Source organism: Lygodium microphyllum, chromosome 10 (assembly GCF_053477565.2).
Source record: "Lygodium microphyllum isolate KBCC chromosome 10, Lygodium_microphyllum_v1.1.10, whole genome shotgun sequence".
NCBI lineage: Eukaryota > Viridiplantae > Streptophyta > Polypodiopsida > Schizaeales > Lygodiaceae > Lygodium > Lygodium microphyllum.
Genome location: NC_141144.1, coordinates 136,006,235 through 136,025,808, shown reverse-complemented (window position 1 = coordinate 136,025,808; position 19,574 = coordinate 136,006,235). Strand labels below are relative to the sequence as shown.

Sequence of the window (19,574 nt, the reverse complement as noted above, 5' to 3'; positions counted from 1 at the left end):
ATATGTAGGGCATGTTTTGCGTAAGTTGGCCATGTTTTCGATCATTTGATTTTGTATACCTATAATGCCCTTTTGATATGTAATATATGTAAAACGTTTGGAATTTGAAAATTAAAAAATATATCCAATTTTAGTTTGTAATGTATAGTCCAAGTCATTGTTGTAATGCACGGCCTAATAAGAACAATAGCACTATTTGCTACAGATTGAATGCAACATTTATTCATAGCTATGTCTTTTAAAAAGATCAACAATACCTCAATATTTACTGTTGTAGTTGCCGAAAAATCCTGATAATGATAAATAATAGTATTTCCAATGATGGTGCAATTGTGGCCGATTATTGCCATGAAAATGCTAGTATTTGGTGGCTCACACTAACTTTTCACCTAGATGAGTATTTCCATCAATTGCAGCATAGGTATTTATATTATATATTTTAGTGGTTGTATTGTGCCATGCATGTGTTGAATAAGATTGGAAGCTAGTTTTCATTTTCATACATATTAGGCGAACCAAGTAGAACAAAACTTAACTACTCTCTTAAAAGTGGAATGCACCATATACTTAATTAAGTATTTAAGAGTGGTTTGCAGACAAAATGTTCTCATGTAAACAATTGCTGCAGCCTGCTCTCACAAGAGTTGGTTTGTCACGTGCAATGCATCTATTTCAACCATTATCTCCCACTACATAGACATAATACTCTTGAGTCTTAAAGACTGTTACCTCTACAATCAGAATATTTTCCCTTTGAAAGACGAATAACCATGATTCAGGAAGCTTGGTCCACTAAATGATTTAAAAACGTACAACTAATTTCCTTAATGTTGGTTATAAATTTCCTGTGGACGTATAGTGTGCAGAATCTCGGAATGTAATCAACACCATCTCTGCAACAATCAATATGCCCAAACTGTATTCAATGTCCTGAACCTTTGTCTCTCTGAACAGGTCGCAGTGTCACCGTATAGTTCTATATGTCATGTAGTCAAATTAGGCTGCATGAAGCGTGATGCGGGCGTTCTTGGGCTCGAGGTATACTTGTGCCTTGCAGAGAATTCTTTCTTCTACCATGAAGCCAGAGAAGATGGTAAACAGAACGGTTGGCTGGAAGGCATAGAAATCGGCTGTGTCCAGGGGGTCCATGGAGCATTCATCGAAGGCATTGCAACGAAGAGGATGCAGCACTCTAACAGAGCTACTGCCTCCACTTATGAAGTACAGTAATGTATAGACTTGCCAGCAGCAAACGGCCGTTTCCCAGCATACTTCCCTTAAGGTACCGGACCATGCCTTCTCCTCACAGCCTATGAACGCCTCAATCCCGCGCATCCTCGATTCACAGAAGGTCACCAACGGCATGCCATGATGAGCAAGCGCATGATCGGTGCATCGACTTGAACTTGCACCGCGATGAAGACCACCTCTAAAGAAGATAAAGTTTACACAATGGTCCAAGGCGTATTTGATATGCCATGGCTTCTCGACAATCAGATTGTAGGCATTTCCCTGCTGCTGCATGTGACGGCTCATCATCTCTACCAGCATGAGTTTCCTGTTGGAGAAATCCCTCGCAGACATTAGCTTGGCATCCTTCTCCGCTATGAGCAGCCCAGTCAAGACGCGCAACTTCAGCCTTGCCCTTTCTACGACTTCTTGGAACGCCGGCCTGATGGGAGTCGAATCAGGATCAGGCAAACTGCGGCCATTATAATAATCCAGTGGCTGATCGTGCAGATTCGCTGAAGATGAAAACTCGCTCTTCGCGGTCAACATAGTTCTGGAGCTGGTATTAGTCGATGCCGCCATATTCATTGAAGAGTTGCTGTTTGCTTGATCTGTATCATCTTTATTCTTGGTCGGTCTCAACGCTTCTGAATGTCTGTGCTCCTTATTTGAACCTGTGTTTAAGCTGCTGCAAGCACGCACTTGCTCTCCAACCACGTGGATGGCTTTTATTACTTGCTCAAATTTCGACTCCATGTTGGCATCCAACTTTGCAAGCTTGTATACCATTGACATTGATATAGGCTTACTTTGATCAAATACATCGCCACCTTCTTTCACACTCTGAATATCGCTGTTCCCTTCCATGAACTGCACAGTTCGCTCCGTTTTCTCAGCTATTTCAGGCCTACAAGTTTTAACCTCACCGCCATGATCAGGCGAATATTGCGAGTCCCTCCTTTCTTTATCACTTTGGTGCAAGGGCTTCTGATATGTACCTTGAGCCAATCTACCATTTGTTTGATCATAAGGACAATCTCCTCCGCACCTTTTGACCTTCTCGTACGGTCTTTGAAGCTGGTCGTGCATGGCTACAGCTACCAGCTCATCCTGGTCTGCTCTCACATACTTAAGTAGACTATACATTTTCTGGTCTGCATCATTATCCTGGTCTGCTTGAAGATACTCAAGGAGACTAGGCCTTTTGCCAAGATCATCCCCTTGAGCTGCAATTAGAGCACCACGCTTCGTTTCATTTTGCTTCAAGTTGTCTTGGCTATCTCCTGCTTTGCTTTCCTGGTAGAACCTGCTAAGAGTGCGTGTTCTAGATCTCCAGCTTGCGCGTCTTGACTGCTGACGTTCAGAGGTAAAGCCACCTTGGCTGCTGCTTGGATCAGATCTTTGCAAGTTTCCCGGGGGGTTAGATGACGATCCGCGTTCAGAAGTTGTGATCTGTCTGTCGGCCGATTCAGACGCTTGCAGATTACCTTCCTCTATGTCTAGTGAACCTCCAAAGCAGCAAACAATCAGACGACGAAGAAAGCGTAGCAGGACGTTTGATTTATGCGCAGCTGTACTCTTATCTGTAGAAACTGGCGGAGTCTGGCGACTGCTTTGACCGGCAGCCATCTCGGTTGCTGCAGTAGACAACGGATGATTATTATCGAGTCGCTGTCTCCCTCTGTACATGTCCTGCATAAAGGAGTATTACCGCAGCTCATGGTAAACTTGTAGGTGGAAACCCGTGGAGATCCATAAGAATCACGTTCCATTGCGAAAGAAACGAAGATAACAATGACAACAACAGAACTCATATGGAACCAAGAAAACTATTTTACAACGCTTTAGCAGCAATAAAACTTGCTGCTCAAAGAAGCTGCTATCCGGATAATCTATGATGTTTTACCATCGAGATTGCAAAATGCGACAAAATTCTTGCATTTGTAGAAAACAGGAGGGGCTTAAACGCTTAATTCAGAATCGTACTAGAGCAAAAAATCAAGAAATCTCGGATTAAGGAGCAGAAAAACTGTACGCATAAAGTTAAGAACAGAAGGTTCAAGTGTTTACAATCCGAAGTGATCTGAATGAAGAAATTGCAGGAAACGGCAGAGGAACGGGTGAGGGGACGAGGTGGCGAGCGAGGGTTCTGGATGGGGTGTGGATATTGCTGCGAGGGGACTGCGGCTGGCTATAACGATCTTGTGGTTTAGTCGATGCGGCCGGGGAGGAAGGAGAGCGGGGGCGGCGTCTACTGCTCGTTGAGGGAGAATCAGGCGGGTGAACGGGCAGGTACTCGGACGCCATGGCTATCGGCAGCTGCTGCAATTGCAATTGCAAAAATGCACTTCGAAAGGAACTACCAAGCCTTTGTTCTAGTCTTCATTTTTAACGATTAAGTACTGACGGCTTTCGACCTTTATGTTGAGTGGTACATAGGGACTTTCAACTCATATTTTTGGAGAGATTTTTGAACTTCAATTCCATGTATTTGGTGTATGCCCGTAATTAGGAAATATGGACCTAGCTAGACTACATTTTCTTCAATTCTATGTATTTGGTGTGTACCCTTAATTAGGAAAGATGGATCTGGCTAGATTACATTTTCATTCACTACAACAAAAAGGCTCCATAGATGTGCTTGTAGACGTAATATTTGAACTATGTTAAAAAATGTCGGGCGCGTTTATTACCGCGTCTATTGCCGTGTTTAAAATTTTACCTCTACAAGCGCGCTTATTTTGAAACCTACACGCGTATATAGACGCACCTATTGACACACTCCGTAAATATATAATCATATTTATAAAAAAGTAGATATATTCATATTCTGCGTCTATACACGTATGTAACTGCGCGTCTACAAAGGCGTGTACTCTGCAAATTTTTGACGATAATAGACGCACATTTTTCCTGCAATTTAGACGCGCTGATTGACGTGCAAAACAGAGGTATGAAAAAAAAACTAGAGAGCATGTGGCTCTCTGGTTTTTTTTCCCCCATCAACATCAAATCGTATGCTTAGAAAAAACAGAGAAAGATTATTTTGAAGATTTTTGTACTGAAAACAAAACAATGTATGTAGAACACGAAATTTCATATATCACTACAATAGAAACGAGGCATAAACGTGCATGTTAGACGTGCAAAGTCGGGCGCCTCTATCATTGCGTCTATATGTGCGTGTAAAAGAGCGTATAAATAGACGCGAATTTTGCGTCTATATATCCGCATAAATAGACGCGAATATAGATGTGTCTTCAGACGCGTAATTATTTAACCACCTGAAATTGGAGTTAATATAATAAAAAACCAGAGTTAATAATTATTTTTGCATTGCTCTCTAATGAATGGCAGTTCATCCAGTTAACAAGCCTGATATAAGTCATTAGTGGCAAGCGACAGAACCTTATTATACAATTAGTACCAAGCATTGCATGTATCTCGTAATTTCTCTACTTGAAGATGATAAAAAATACTTCCTTTTTATTATGGAAAATTCAATTTAGCTTTAAACTTGACTATTGATTCTTGAGTATGCACATGTGTGCATGATAAAAACCATAGAATTAAGAATACACATTGAATCATTAAGCAAATTAAGTATGTTACAGTGAATGATCCATCTCATCTTCAATTAGATCAGCCCTTGCTAAACTATCTACTTCTAGATCTATATTATCAAGAGGTAACGAAACAAATAAGTCTATCCCACTATCAGATGTGTTGCTATATTACTCAATAACTTCATCAATATCATCGACAATCACATTATTGTCCTCTTTGCGTTTCCTTGAACATCCTCGTGAGGTTCATCTTGTACTATATCACGCATATCATCCATTATCACTACAACAAAAACGAGGGATAGACGCACATGTTAGACACGCAAAGTCGGGCGCGTCTATCAGAGCGTCTATAAGTGCGTGTAAATGTACGTGTAAATAGATGCGAATTTTGCATCTATATATCCGCGCAAATGGATGCTAATATAGACGCGTTAGCAGACGCACAATTATTTAACCACCTAAAATTAGCAATTCACATAATTAAAAAACTAAAGTTAATAATTATTTAACTACTTGAAATAGATTCTTGAGCATGCACATGTGCACATGATAAAAACCATAGAATTAAGAATACACATTGAATCATTGAATTAAAAAAATAGAGTTAATAATTACTTTTTCATTGTTCTCTAATGAATGGCAGTACCTCCAGTTGACAAGCCTGATATAAGTAATTAGCGGCAAGCGACAAAAACCTTATAATTAGTAGCAAGCATTGCAATATGTATCTCGTAATTTCTCTACGTACTTGAAGATGATAAAAGATACTTCCTTTTTATTATGAAAAATTCAATTTAGCTTTAAAATTAACTATTGATTCTTGAGTATGCACGTGTGTGCATGATAAAAAGCATAGAATTAGGAATACACATTGAATCAATAAGCAAATTAAGTATGTTACAGTGAATGATCCATCTCATCTTCAATGAGATCAGCCCTTGCTAAACTATCTACTTCTAGGTCTATGTTACCAAGAGGTAACGAAACAAATAAGTCTATCCCACTATCAGATATGTTGCTATATTGCTCAATAACTTCATCAATATCATCGGCAATCACATTATTGTCTTCTTCTGCGTTTCCTTGAACATCCTCGCGAGGTTCATCTTGTACTATATCATGCATATCATCCATTATGATGTCATCATGCTCATCATCATTAATTGTTGGATTGTCATCTGCTATCTCCATGTTGGTAATATTACCATATATTGGTTTTGAACGATTAGATATAGGGATGACATACCACCATCGGTTATTGTTTACCATTGGATGATACACAAGCTGTATTTGAAAAAAAAAAAGCAAAAAACTTAAGTACTTATTATATTGTGTATATGTATCACATGTGTACATATAAAAAAATTAGCCTTTGCATATATACCTGCTCGCATTGTTGAGGTAGTACTAATGTGTCATTCTTGTTTTGGTGAAATTTTGTAGAGTCAATGATTACAAAACCACTTGGATGACGTCTGATTATACAATGCTCACCATTTGTTACCACTTCTTTAAACCACTTCACATCCAGTACATATATAAAGAATCGTCTGAAGTTAAGCTTAAGAATATATTGGATCAAGCAACAATAACCTTCCATGGTACCATTGGCAGGCTCGAAGTGAGCAAGGACACCACAATCTTGGGTATTTCTCTTTTCATCTATACATTGAGTTCGAAGATGTTTACCCTCACACCAAAGTGCATTGAATAATGTGCACTAGTAGTAAAAGATAAAAGATCAAACATGTCAAATATTTATATAAAATAAAACTTATAGAAACAAATTAATTGATAGTATGTCTCACCTTTGATAAGCAACCTCATGCGTATTCCCACTCTTCTTGAGATATATTAATTTCCTCCTCTTTTTCCATTCTCTCCATTTCCTCATGTAACCAATCTATATCAATATGACGTGGGAGCGCATTTAGATGATCTAAAAATGAGACATTACGTCCATATCTAGTGCGAAATTCTTGTCTTTCGCTTTTTCTTCTTGCCCTTGCTTCATTATATAGTGTCACCCATTTGCTCATTACATCACTATTGAGCACACAAAAACTATTTAACTTACGAAGTTCTTCTTTTGTTAGCACTTTACTCATTCCTTTTCCTTGAGGTACTATAGAGGTCATCCTCAAGTCTTCATCATCTTTCCATAGTCGTGGTTGAGAAGGATCCACTTCAGCAAGATATTCCGAGATATAAACAAGGGATGATTGCACTAACCAACCCTCAGCCATGCTTCCCTCAGGCCGTTCTTTTTGCCTCACAAAATCTTTCAAGGTTTTTATGAAGCGCTCAAGAAAAAACATCCACCTTACATGAACTGCCCCACAAAGTGCGATCTCATCAATCAAATGTACGAGTAAATGTAACTGAGTAGTCAAAATGGATCGAGGAAAAATTTCCTCCACCAAATAAACCACCTCAACAGATAATACTCGAGCATCTTGCAATGTGTTTGGATTAATTTCCTTCGAGCTCACGTATCTGTCAAGATGTATTTGAGAATTGTTTACTTTTGTGTAGAAATTCAAAGATATATAATAAAAAAATACAATGTATACACACCTCACAAGCTCTCCCATCTTGTAAATGATATCACGTACATCTTTAGAGGCACAATGGGATATGCTAGTAGGAAGTACGAAGTGAATGTAAACAATATTCATAGATCAAATTATTAGTTGAGGAAAAAGTCATCATACCCCAAAGTTTACACATAGTTACTCCACTAATTACTATCTTCATGGTTAGAGATACCCTTACTTGAATCATTTTGTGCCAATCGTAGGACTTCAAAACCAGATAGTTGCTCCACACCTCTTTTCTTTTTCTTTATGAAGGCTCCCTTGAGACATCTCATATATCCTGTGGATGTTCGAAAGCTATATATTTGTTCCTTCACTATTTTTACCTCGTTCTTTGACAGCATCCAAGGTGCATGGGGTAGCTCAATCTTTCCTCTGGGTCCAATGCGTGGCCAGGCTCGTCTCATGCAACTAATGTTACGTAAATCCTCCCTTACATTAAGTGAATCACGATCCCCTATCAAGTGATCCCATAATGTAGATACAACATTTTTGAATATGTGCATGGGGTCCAACACGTGATTGATCTTGAGTTCAGTCCAGTACGGAAGACGAAAAAATATAGAGAACCTAACAAACAAACAATATATTATGTAAACAATTCATCATGCTAAATACTTTAAAGTCAATCGAGAGAAATGCACTTCTTACAGACTCATGCCGAGTGGAGGGTGGCTATCGGCATTAATCCATCTCTCCTTCCAATCTCGAATGGTTAGAGATTGTGGAGTCATTCCATTAGTAGGGAGAACATATTTGGGATGGTCAATAGAAAGAAATCAATGATGATTGTCGTAGATAACCTTCTTTAAATGTGCCGGCCTAGAGGAAACTAGGGAGGGACCGCAAATAGGACATGCATGATATTCTGACGTGGTTAAACCTGAAAAAATAAGTGAATTAATAAAATGCAATTGATTTAAGTCTTGAATTTCAAATATAGAATTATATACATCTACTTGAACACTCTCCGTATCCTGAAAAGTCGTGCATGGTCCACAACAACATGGCCTTCAATGTGAAATCTCTAGAGGATGCATATACACTTGTATCTTGCACCTCAATACCTTCCCATAACATTTCTAACTCTTCAATCAAAGGCTCTAAGTAAATGTCCATGTTTTTTACCTTGTGCTTTCCAGGAATCAGAAGGGATAACATCACATGTCCCTTTTTAATTGCCATGGATGGAGGAATATTATAGTTCACCAATACCACTGGCCATACACTGTATGATGTGCTTTTGATGCCAAATGGATTGATTCCATCCATACATAAACCAAATCTCAAATTTCTTGGCTCTTCTTTGAAAATGGGCCACAAATTATCTATATGTTGCCATGCCGGTGTGTCTGCAAGGATCCTCCATTTTCCATCACTTGAACGATGACTAGCATGCCATGACATGAGCTTTTCAATAGACTTACACTTGAACATAAGTTTTATACGTGGAACAATCGAAAAATGTCGCAAAACCTTACGAGGCACATCCATTGACTTCATCTCCACTTCGTATCTTGATTCGCCACAAACAGGACACTCTCGTGCCAACTCATGAATCCCACGAAATAAGACACAATCATTGACACATGCATGGATCTTGACATAATTGAGGCCTCCCAGAGATGTCAAGTAATGTCTTGCTTGCTCTCTCTTAGTTGGCAATTTGTTTCCTTTTGGAAGCATTTGTGATAATAACCTACATATATTTTTAAAAGTGAGTTAAAAAACCACCAACATATATTTCTGTCTGATTTCAAAATAGAATTAACAATTAATATTATGATTCATATATAAGCCAAAGTGAATTGATACCTACTTCAATAACGCATCCAAACTAACATTACTCCATCCATAAATTGTTTACAAGTTAAGTATCTCGAGGGACGCACGAAGAACGGAGTACGTACAACCTTCATACAACAGAGTAGATGATGCTACATATAGTGGATCATCTAGCTTTGTAGAGTGATCTTCTCCCTGAACCGGTTCCAAAAATAGATGGTGTACCATGTTGTCCAAAATCTCATCCTCTACGACTTGATGGGGCATTTCATGAGGGCTACTATCATGGTCGTCAGTCTCTACTCTTCTTGAAGACTCTGCCTCCTCGCGTCGACATTTTGCAGCCTCTCGATGCCCGGGAGGGAGCATCTAAGGATGTGGCACCGCATCCTGCTCAACCACAAAAGGGAGTTTCATGTACGTTGATATATAATTCCCGTAACATAGACATGCAATGTTAGTGGTAAAAACAATGAATACCGGTGATTTTTCTCGGTCCCATTCTCCATACAAGCTGAGATGTGACATTGCAATTCGACGTGCTTGAAAAATACACCCTCGACAATGATCACACATGCATTTAATTTTTCATCGTAGCCATGCATCTCGATTATGAAGATGAAATGTTTCATCCTCACTTGAGGATGTGCTCATTGACTCACCAGCTTGCACCGCACTAGGTGATGACGACGTCAACATGATTAAACCTAATTCATGACAACATCAAAATATTTGTCATTCATATGTTTACATAAGATCTTAATTTTAAATACACAAAAATCATCATAAATACATTAAAACTTATGATAAGAATTCACTATCAAAACTTATCTTAAAAACAAAAAATTATGATAAATCAAATGCGCGTCTATATCCGTATTTAACTACACGTCTATATTCGCGTCTATCTGAACAATAGACGCACATATACACACGAAAATAGACGCACACGTCAAAATTCAAACCATACTTAAATCATTTCTTTTCAAACTGCACCTTTCCTTTCCTGCGTTTTTTGCGGTTCTGAAGGTTGAGTTTAGCCGACATGCAGTCTCTTCATGCCTCACCTAGTCTCTTCATGCCTCGCCTCCTCATGACTCACCTTTTCTTTCATTTCAAACACACAAGAAGGGAAAAAGGAAAGCCAAGGAGAGGAAGAAAGAGAGAAGAAGAAAGAGGAGAACAAGAAGAAGCAGGAAGCAAGCAAGCAAGCATCAAGGGAGGGTAACTTACCAAGGAAAGGAAGAAGGGGAAGGAAGAAGCGCCACCACCCGCCACACCAAACACCCAAGATGAGTCTCTCTCTCTCTCTCTCTCTCTCTCTCTCTCTCTCTCTCTCTCTCTCTCTCTTTGTTTCTCTCTTCCTCTCTCTACTCTGTCTGTGTATTTAGGATTTGTGATTCCATTATGTATTGCATTTTCTAAATCGTCAATGGCGGTCGTCGGCCTATAATCAGCCGACCAGGCGCATCTACATCTCAGTGTAGACACAGACATAGACGCGGAAAAAAGTTTTCTCTCAGAGCGTTTGAGGGCACATCTTAGAGCGCGTGTGCTGGCGCGTGTGCTCTGCAGTGTACACACAATGATACATGCGTTGAACAAAAGGTTGACCTGCAGTCTACACGCGATTATACACGCGCATTGACCTGGGATGCGCGTCTGGCAGTGCGTCTATGTTGAATGTTAGATGCGCAGATAGACGCGCTGGATAGAAGGTTCACTCTGAAGCACATCTGAGAGCATGTCTAACCTGCAATGTAGATGTAGGGATACACGTGCCAGGTCTCCCAGTTCTGATATTAAACAATATATTTTTGCAATGATAAATGTGACCAATCCCATGTTTGTGTTTATCAGTTTTCTTGTTTAAGAGAAGCATTAGCACTTAAGTGTTATGCTCAATGTCTAAAGAAAGCTCTTTGAAAATGTAAGTAATATATGATTTTTTATATGTAAATAAATTTATCTTTTTCCTGTGTTTTTTTTGCAGATGTCATATCCTGGTTCATCTATCAATGACCCAGATGTGGATCGCATGAATGATACATTGGCCTCCTTTAGCAGGGGGGTCAATGCATTTTTTGGAGGTTTTCCTAGTAGGGAAGACTTCATGGAAGAGATGACCAGACACCTTGGCCGCTCTCCCACAGCGGACGAGGTGTTCAGTGTCATGTCTGGGACGCCTCTGGCATCTTTGCCTGGCACTACTTCCCAGACTCCACATGCAAGTACTCCACATAGAGGTACTCCATATGCAGGTACTCCATTTGCAGGTACTCCATGTGCTTCATGTGCATCGACTGAAGCACAAGCATTTGCAGAAGCACGTGCATCTGCAGAAGCTCGTGCGTCCAACGAGGCAGAGGGCAGTCGACAGAGAGGGAGGAGGGAGAGTCGAGGGGGAGGACGAGGGTTGTGTGGGGGTTGCCTGGGAGGTGGCGAGCGATCACCCTCATCAGTAGATCATGTAGAGGAGGTTGTATGCCAGTACTATAGAGTTACAGATGGTGGTGGCATCTTTCATGATGATGAGGGAAGGGATGTAATGGCGTATATGAGGAGCATCGTGCATGCGACGTATAAAGATTATTTCATTGCCTTCAAAAATCAGAAAAGCGGCTTGTGGCAGGAGGTGTTGAGGGAAGTCCATAGGAGGTACCCAAATCCTAAGGGTTAGCAATCCTTGGATGATTGGGGACGTACAAAAGTGAGGGATATGCTTCACAACAAAAGATCCCACCTCATGACACGCGCCAAGGACTCACTGCGGAGGCTGGAGGAGGGGTGTGGAGCCTACAGCCAATCACCTATGTGCCACCGCGTAGAGTGGAAGAAAGCCAAGAAGAAAGCAGCTGAGAAAGTGAAGAGTCGCCAGCACGCAGAGGCGCGATGAATCCAAATGGAAACAATGGGATCGTCGCATTACGGATCGGCCGGCAGAGAATCATGGGAGGCAAAGTTTGTAAGTATATTTTGATTTCTAAATTTTTTAAATTTATATTTCTTTCAATTCTTTATATATTTTAGTCTAATATATTGTGACTCATAATTGTTTGTATATCTCTAAATGTTTTGTAGACTACCATCATTGATAGGACACCTACTCCTAGAGAGATAGATTACCATCGAGGCCATAACTGCGCAGCAACATGGCTTCACTTTTATGAGGAGGGTCTCATCACCGAGGACCAATACAACCGGACCATGAGGATTCGACAGCCAGAGGAGGTATGTTTTTCTTACTTTCCTATTAAAAGTATAACTAATTATAACTTTTTCTCCACCTTGTCTATGTAAGCAACCCTGATCTTTTGTGTGTGTAGGCGAACCCGGATGTGGAGCATAGCGAGGACGGGGATAGCGACACTAGTAGCCATGGTGGTACTAGCGAGGATGTTTCCTCTTCAGATTCGTAGAGGAGCACCATACCTCCTCATGAGACCTTCTTTTCTTGTATATGTATGATATCTCTTTGAGCCTACTGCTTGCGGCCACTCTTTAGGTCGCAAGCACTTAAACTTTCCTTGTAATTGCTTTGATATATAATGAATACATGGACTTTTATTTTCAATTCTCGTGCCCGTAAGATACATTGTCTTTTTCCCAAATACATAATCTGATGTATGGGAGGGGGAAAAAAAAACCAGAGAGCACATGCTCTCTGGTTTTTTTTTCCAGTTCTGTTTTGTGCGTCTATCAGCGCATCTAAATTTTAGATAATTCGCGTTTATTCGCACGTCTATAATGCACACTACACGCGCTTATACACACGCTTCATAATTCAAATTAAAAAACGAAATTAAATATCTTTTTTTAAAATGACATTTTTTGTTTTCCGTTTGCGTCTATTAGTGCTTGTAAAAGCGCTATTTGTGCGTGTAAATTCGTTGATACATGTGATTATAGATGTGAAATGATAGACGCACAAATAGACGGGCGGATAGACGCGCCCGTAAGTTTTTCTCTATATTCAAAAATCGCGTCTAAATGTGCGTCTATGAGGCCTTTTTGTTATAGTGTATAGTGTCATCATGTACATCATCATTAATTGTTGGATTGTCATCTGCTATCTCTATGTCGGTAATATTACCATATATTGGTTTTGAACGATTAGATATAGGGATGACATACCACCATCGGTTATTGTTTACCATTGGATGATACACAACCTGTATTTAAAAAACAAAAGCAAGAAATTTAAATACTTATTATATTGTGTATATATATCACATGTATACATATAAAAAATTTAGCTTTTGCATATATACCTACTCACATTGTTGAGGTAGTACTAATGTGTCATTCTTGTTTTGGTGAAATTTTGTAGAGTTAATGATTACAAAACCACTTGGATGACGTCTGATTTTGCAATGCTCACCAATTGTTATGACTTCTTTAAACAACTTCACATCCACTACATACATAAAGAATCGTCTGAAGTCAAGCTTCAGAACATCTTGGATCAAGCAACAATAACCTTCCATGGTACCATTGGCATCCTCAAAGTGAGTAAGGACACCACAATCTTGGGTATTTCTCTTTTCATCTATATGTTGAGTTCAAAGATGTTTACCCTCACACCAAATAGCATTGAATAATGTGCACTAGTAGTAAAAGATTAAGATCAAACATGTCAAATTTTTATATATAAAATAACTTATAGAAACAAATTAATTGATAGTATATCTCACCTTTGAAAAGCAACCTCCTATGTATTCCCACTCTTCTTGAGATATATTAATTTCCTCCTCTTTTTCCATTCTCTCCATTTTCTCATGTAACCAATCTATATCAATATGACCTGGGAGCGCATTTAGATGATTTGGAAATGAGACATTACGTCCATATCTGGTGCGAAATGCTTTTCTTTTGCTTTTTCTTCTTGCCCTTGCTTCATTATATAGTGTCACCCATTTGCTCATTACATCACTATTGAGCACACAAAAACTATTTAACATACGAAGTTATTCTTTTGTTAGCACTTTACTTATTCCTTTTCCTTGAGGTACTATAGAGGTCATCCTCAAGTCTTCATCATCTTTCCATAGTCGTGGTTGAGAGGGGTCCACTTCAACAAGGTATTCAGAGATATAAACAAGGGATGATTGCACTAACCAACCCTCAACCATGCTTCCCTCAGGCCGTGCTTTTTGCCTCACAAAATCTTTCAAGGTTTTCATGAAGCGCTCAAGAAAAAACATCCACCTTGCATGAACTTTCCCACAAAGTGCGATCTCAGCAATCAAATGTACGAGTAAATGTAATTGAGTAGTCAAAATGAATCGAGGAAAAATTTCCTCACCAAACAAACCACCTCAACAGATAATACTCGATCATCTTGCAATGTGTTTGGATCAATTTCCTTTGAGCTCACGTATCTGTCAGGATGTATTTGACAATTGTTTATTTTTGTGTAGAAATTCAAAGATATATAATGAAAAAATATAATGTATACACACCTCACAAGCTCTCCCATCTTGTAAATGATATCACCTACATCTTTGGATACACAATGGGATATGCTAGTAGGAAGTACGAGCTGAATGTAAACAATATTCATAGATCAAATGATTAGTTGAGGAAAAAGTCATCATATCCCAAAGTTTACACATAGTTATTCCACTAATTACTATATTCATGGTTAGAGATACCCTTACTTGAATCATTTTGCGCCAATCATGGGACTTCAAACCAGATAGTTGCTCCACACCTCTTTTCTTTTTCTTTATGAAGGCTCCCTTGAGACATCTCCTACATCCTGTGGGTGTTCGAAAGCTACATATTTGTTCCTTCACTATTTTTTCCTCGTTCTTTGACAATATCCAAGGTGCATGGGGTAGCTCAATCTTTCCTCTAGGTCCAATGCGTGGCTAGGCTCGTCTCATGTGACCAATGTTATGTAAATCCTCCACTACAAGAGAAAGGCCCTATAGGCGTGCACTGTACACGCGAAAAAGCGGGCGTGTTTATAAGCGCGTGTATCAGCGCGTCTATTCACGCTAGTATAAAAAACAGGTCTGTATATCCGCGCTGATAAACATGCTTATAACTGCGAAAATACACACACATATTTTTCATTTCTCATAAAGTCCCTGAATATGACCAAACCTCTTAACAGCTAGTATTTTTTTGAATAGGGCATGATTGGATGTATATACGACATAATTACACCTGGATCATACGCTAGGGCATGATATACATGTATAGGATCATACGGACATGATATACATGTATAGGGCATATACATGCATAGGACATGATATACATTAATACCAACTTTAGTTCTTTCTGAGTATTACAAATATACATCCAATTATTCAAAGCTAATTACATATATGTGATTTCATGCCCTATATACATCCAATCATGCCCTATACAAATGTGATTGGATAGGGCATGATGATTGAATGTATATATAAATCAAAGGTTGACTTGTGCATTTGCAATATATATATATATATGTATGTATAGAGAGAGAGAGAGAGAGAGAGAGAGAGAGAGAGAACTTATCAATGCACTCACATGTCTCATTTAATGTTGTGCACTTAACCTAGCCATGCATGCCAATTCATAGCATGAGTAGATCGATGTAAATCAGTTGGCTTGTGCATATGCAAGCTATTCCAATCATGTCAAGGTACACTTATAGCTCACATATAATTTTAGATAAGGTGGACCACATGTAACCAATGTGCACATGTCCTCTTTTCATCATCTTTAGCCAGTGTGTCCACTTGTTGGTGACTAATACCAACAAGCCAACTACAAATCTCTTATCTATGAAATGTATAAGTAAATTAGCTAGGTTAATTTTATGAGGCCAAGTTTTCCTTCCATGGACAGTGTGGTTGGCTATATTCTACTTCAAGGTTATAGGAACTTGCAGAAGTCAATGGAGCATCCTAAAAATGACCATACTTTAATTACTATATCAAGTCACTTCATGTACATATCTTTGATTGATTGATGGATAATATGCATTTCTCTATCTCTTTCGTGTACACCTTCATTGCATTATCTTTCTCTAGCTAAAAACCATTCGTGCTTTATCCACCTATTGATACTTGCATGCAATTGTAAGTGGGATGGTCTAGTAAGTCACTACATATGTGCCAATTGACTTGCCAATGTGTTATCTCTTATCCTCAAGCTTTGTTATATATGTCACCACATAGGTCAATTGATTCCCTAAATGCATGCATTGATTCCTTAAATTATTCCTGCGCGTCTGTAAGCGCATGTAACAGGAATTATCTGCGCATATACACGCGCCATTACACGCACTGATAGACGCGCCATACAAGCATAGAAAAATTTAAAAAAAGTTGTGGCTTTCTTTTCAAACCTGTGCTTTCCTGCGTTTTTTGCGCGTTTTCTGCAGTTCGAGCTTGACATCACTACTTGTGTCTATCTATCACTTCATGAAGACAATGAGGCAAGGAAATAAGAGTAAAAAGAGGACAGGAGGAAAGAAGAGCCAAAGAGTAAAGAACAAGAGTCAAACAACAAGGAAGAGAACAAGATTGAAGCAACTTACCAACGGAAGGGAGAGTGAGGACAAGGAGCTTGCAACCTAGCCGCCGCCACCCATTGGAACAAGCAAAGAAGGTGAGTTCTTCTTCTCTCTCTTAATCTTGTTTGCTTTCTCTGTTTGTTTGTCTCTCTCTTCTCTCTCTTCACATGCTGGATCTTGTCATCTATGGAGGTTTTTTAGCTTTGTTTTTTAAGCAAGTTTGAGAAGAAATGGTGCAACTGTGCGCGTATGTTAGCGCGTCCAGATGACAGTGTAGACGTAGCTATAGACGTGGAAATAGACACGCTGATAGATGCCCACAGAGACGCGCTAACAGATGCTCACAGAGACGCAGGTGTAGAGGCACACAGAGACACAGGTATAGATGCTATATGTAATATGTTTTATCTACACATGGTAATATGATTTTTCTTGTGTAGATGTGGAATCCTGGATCCTCCAAAACCCCATTCAATAAGGAGCAATTCATGGGGGAGATGACCAATTATCTTGGTCGCCCTCCCACTGCAGAGGAGGTTTTCAGTGTGATGTCTGAGACACCTATCACATCTTTGCCTACACAGGGATCAGCTGAGGTACATGGATCGGCCGAAGCACGTGCATCTGTAGAAGCACGTGTATCAAGTGAGGTAGAGGGCAGTGCATGTCGAGGGAGGAGGGAGAGTGGTGCGGGAGGATGAGGAGGTCGACGGCTTTGTGGGGGTTGCCTAGGTGGTGGCTCTCGATCACCCTCACCGAAAAATGAGAGAGGTGAGCCTCCACAAATGTACTACTCTATCACTGATGTTGGTGGTATCTTGCATGACTTTGAGGGGAGGGAAGTCATAGCCTACTTGAGGAGTGTCGTGCATGCCACATACAAAGATTGCATGATTCCCTTCAAGCACCAAAAAAATGGTTTGTGGCAAGAGGTGCTGCAGGCAGTACATAAAAGGTACCTAATCCCGAGAATTCACGATTCTCAGATAATTGGGGACGGTCAAAGGTGAGAGACACGCTTCATAACAAGAGGTCTCACCTTATGATGCGCGCCAAGGAGTCATTGTGGAGACAAGAGCAGGGGCGCTCTGGATATGGCCAACCACCCAATTGCCACCGCAAGGAGTGGAAAGAGGCCAAGAAGAGAGCAGCAAAGAAAATGACAAGTCGCCATCATGCAGAGGCGCGACATATCCAGATGGCAACCATGGGATCATCGCATTATGGATCGAGTGGCAGGGAGTCATGGGAGGCGGAGTTTGTAAGTATTATTTGATTTCTTTTTTAAAATTAAATTTTGTCATTTGTTTTAGTTCATTATGTAGTGTGTTTTAATACGTTGTATGTTCAAATTATTTTGTAGTATCATATCGTTTGTAGGATGCCTACTCCTAGAGAGGTAGGCTACCATCGAGGTCATAACCGGGCATCCACTTGGTAGCATTTCTACGAGGAGGGACTCATCACGGAGGAGCAATATAATTGCGCCATGAGGATTCCACCACCAGAAGAGGTATGTTTTATTTTTTACATGAAAAGTATAGATAACTCTAATTTATTGTTTGTAATGGTATTTATATACCTTAATCCTTTGTGTAGGCGAACCCTGATGCAGTTGAGGATAGCGAAGGGGGGACTAGCAGTAACGGTGGTAGCAACAGAGTGGTACAGGCAGCAGTGGTGGTAGTGATGATGATGCCTCTTCTGAGGAGATATAGAGAAACCCCATGCATGCATGCCTCCCCTTGACTTGTAATTTTCATTTTTGATATGTATTACTTTCAGCTAGTGCTTGCGACCATGATGTCATAAGCACTAGAACTCATAACGTAAAAACGTTTCATCTATATATATGAAATTTCGTGTGCTACATACATTGTTTTGTTTTCAGTATCCAATCTTTGAAATAATCTTTCTCCATTTTCCCTAAGCATACAATTTGATGTTGATGGGGGGAAAAAAACCAGAGAGCATGTGGCTTGCAAAGCCACATGCTCTCTGGTTTTTTTTTCATACCTCTGTTTTGCGCGTCTATCAGCGCGTCTAAATTGCAGGATAAATGCACGTCTATTCTCGTCAAAAACTTTCAGAGTAAATGCGGTTTTAGACGTGTAGATGCACGCTTGTATAGACGCACAATATGAATATGTCCACTTTTTTATAAATATGATTATATATTTACGTAGCGCGTTTATACGCGCATCTATAGGCGCGTCTAAGTGTGCGTGTAACTATGATCATAAGCGTGCTTTTAGATGCAATTTTGTAGACGTGGAAATAGACGCGTTAATAAACGCGCCCGACATTTTTTTTCACAATTCAAATATTGCGTCTACAAGTGCATCTATGGAGCCTTTTTGTTGTAGTGATCCCTTACATTGACTGAATCACGAGCCCCTATCAAGTGATCCCATAATGTAGATACAACATTTTCGAATATGTGCATGGAGTTCAACCATCTTGAGTACAGTCCAATACAAAAGATGAAAAAATATAGAGAACCTAACAAACAAACAATATATTATGTAAACAATTCATCATGCTAAATACTTTAAAGTCAATCGAGAGAAATGCACTTCTTACCGACTCATGCCGAGTGGAGGGTGGCTGTCGGCATTAATCCATCTCTCCTTTCAATATTGAATGGTTAGAGATTGTGGAGTCATTCCATTAGTAGGGAGAACATATTTGGGATGGTCAATAGGAAGAAATCGATTATGATTGTCGTAGATAACCTTCTTTAAACGTGCCGGCCTAGAGGAAACTAGAGAGGGACCGCAAATAGGACATGCATGATATCTTGATGTGGTTAAACCTGAAAAAACAAGTGAATTAATAAAATGTAATTGATTCAAGTCTTGAATTTCAAATATAGAG

At 39.6% G+C, this 19,574-nt stretch overlaps 1 protein-coding gene across 1 annotated transcript; it reads right to left on the bottom strand.

The window, feature by feature from the left end:
• Positions 1 to 713: 713 nt before the first annotated feature.
• Positions 714 to 3,577, bottom strand: LOC148030597 (uncharacterized). The gene is made up of 2 exons (XM_087687284.1): positions 3,301 to 3,577; positions 714 to 2,922 (listed from the first exon to the last, which is right to left on the bottom strand). Exons 1-2 carry the CDS (start codon positions 3,535 to 3,537, stop codon positions 997 to 999), a joined length of 2,163 nt encoding a protein of 720 aa, XP_087543410.1. The 5' UTR covers positions 3,538 to 3,577; the 3' UTR covers positions 714 to 996.
• Between the last annotated feature and the right edge of the window lie 15,997 nt (positions 3,578 to 19,574).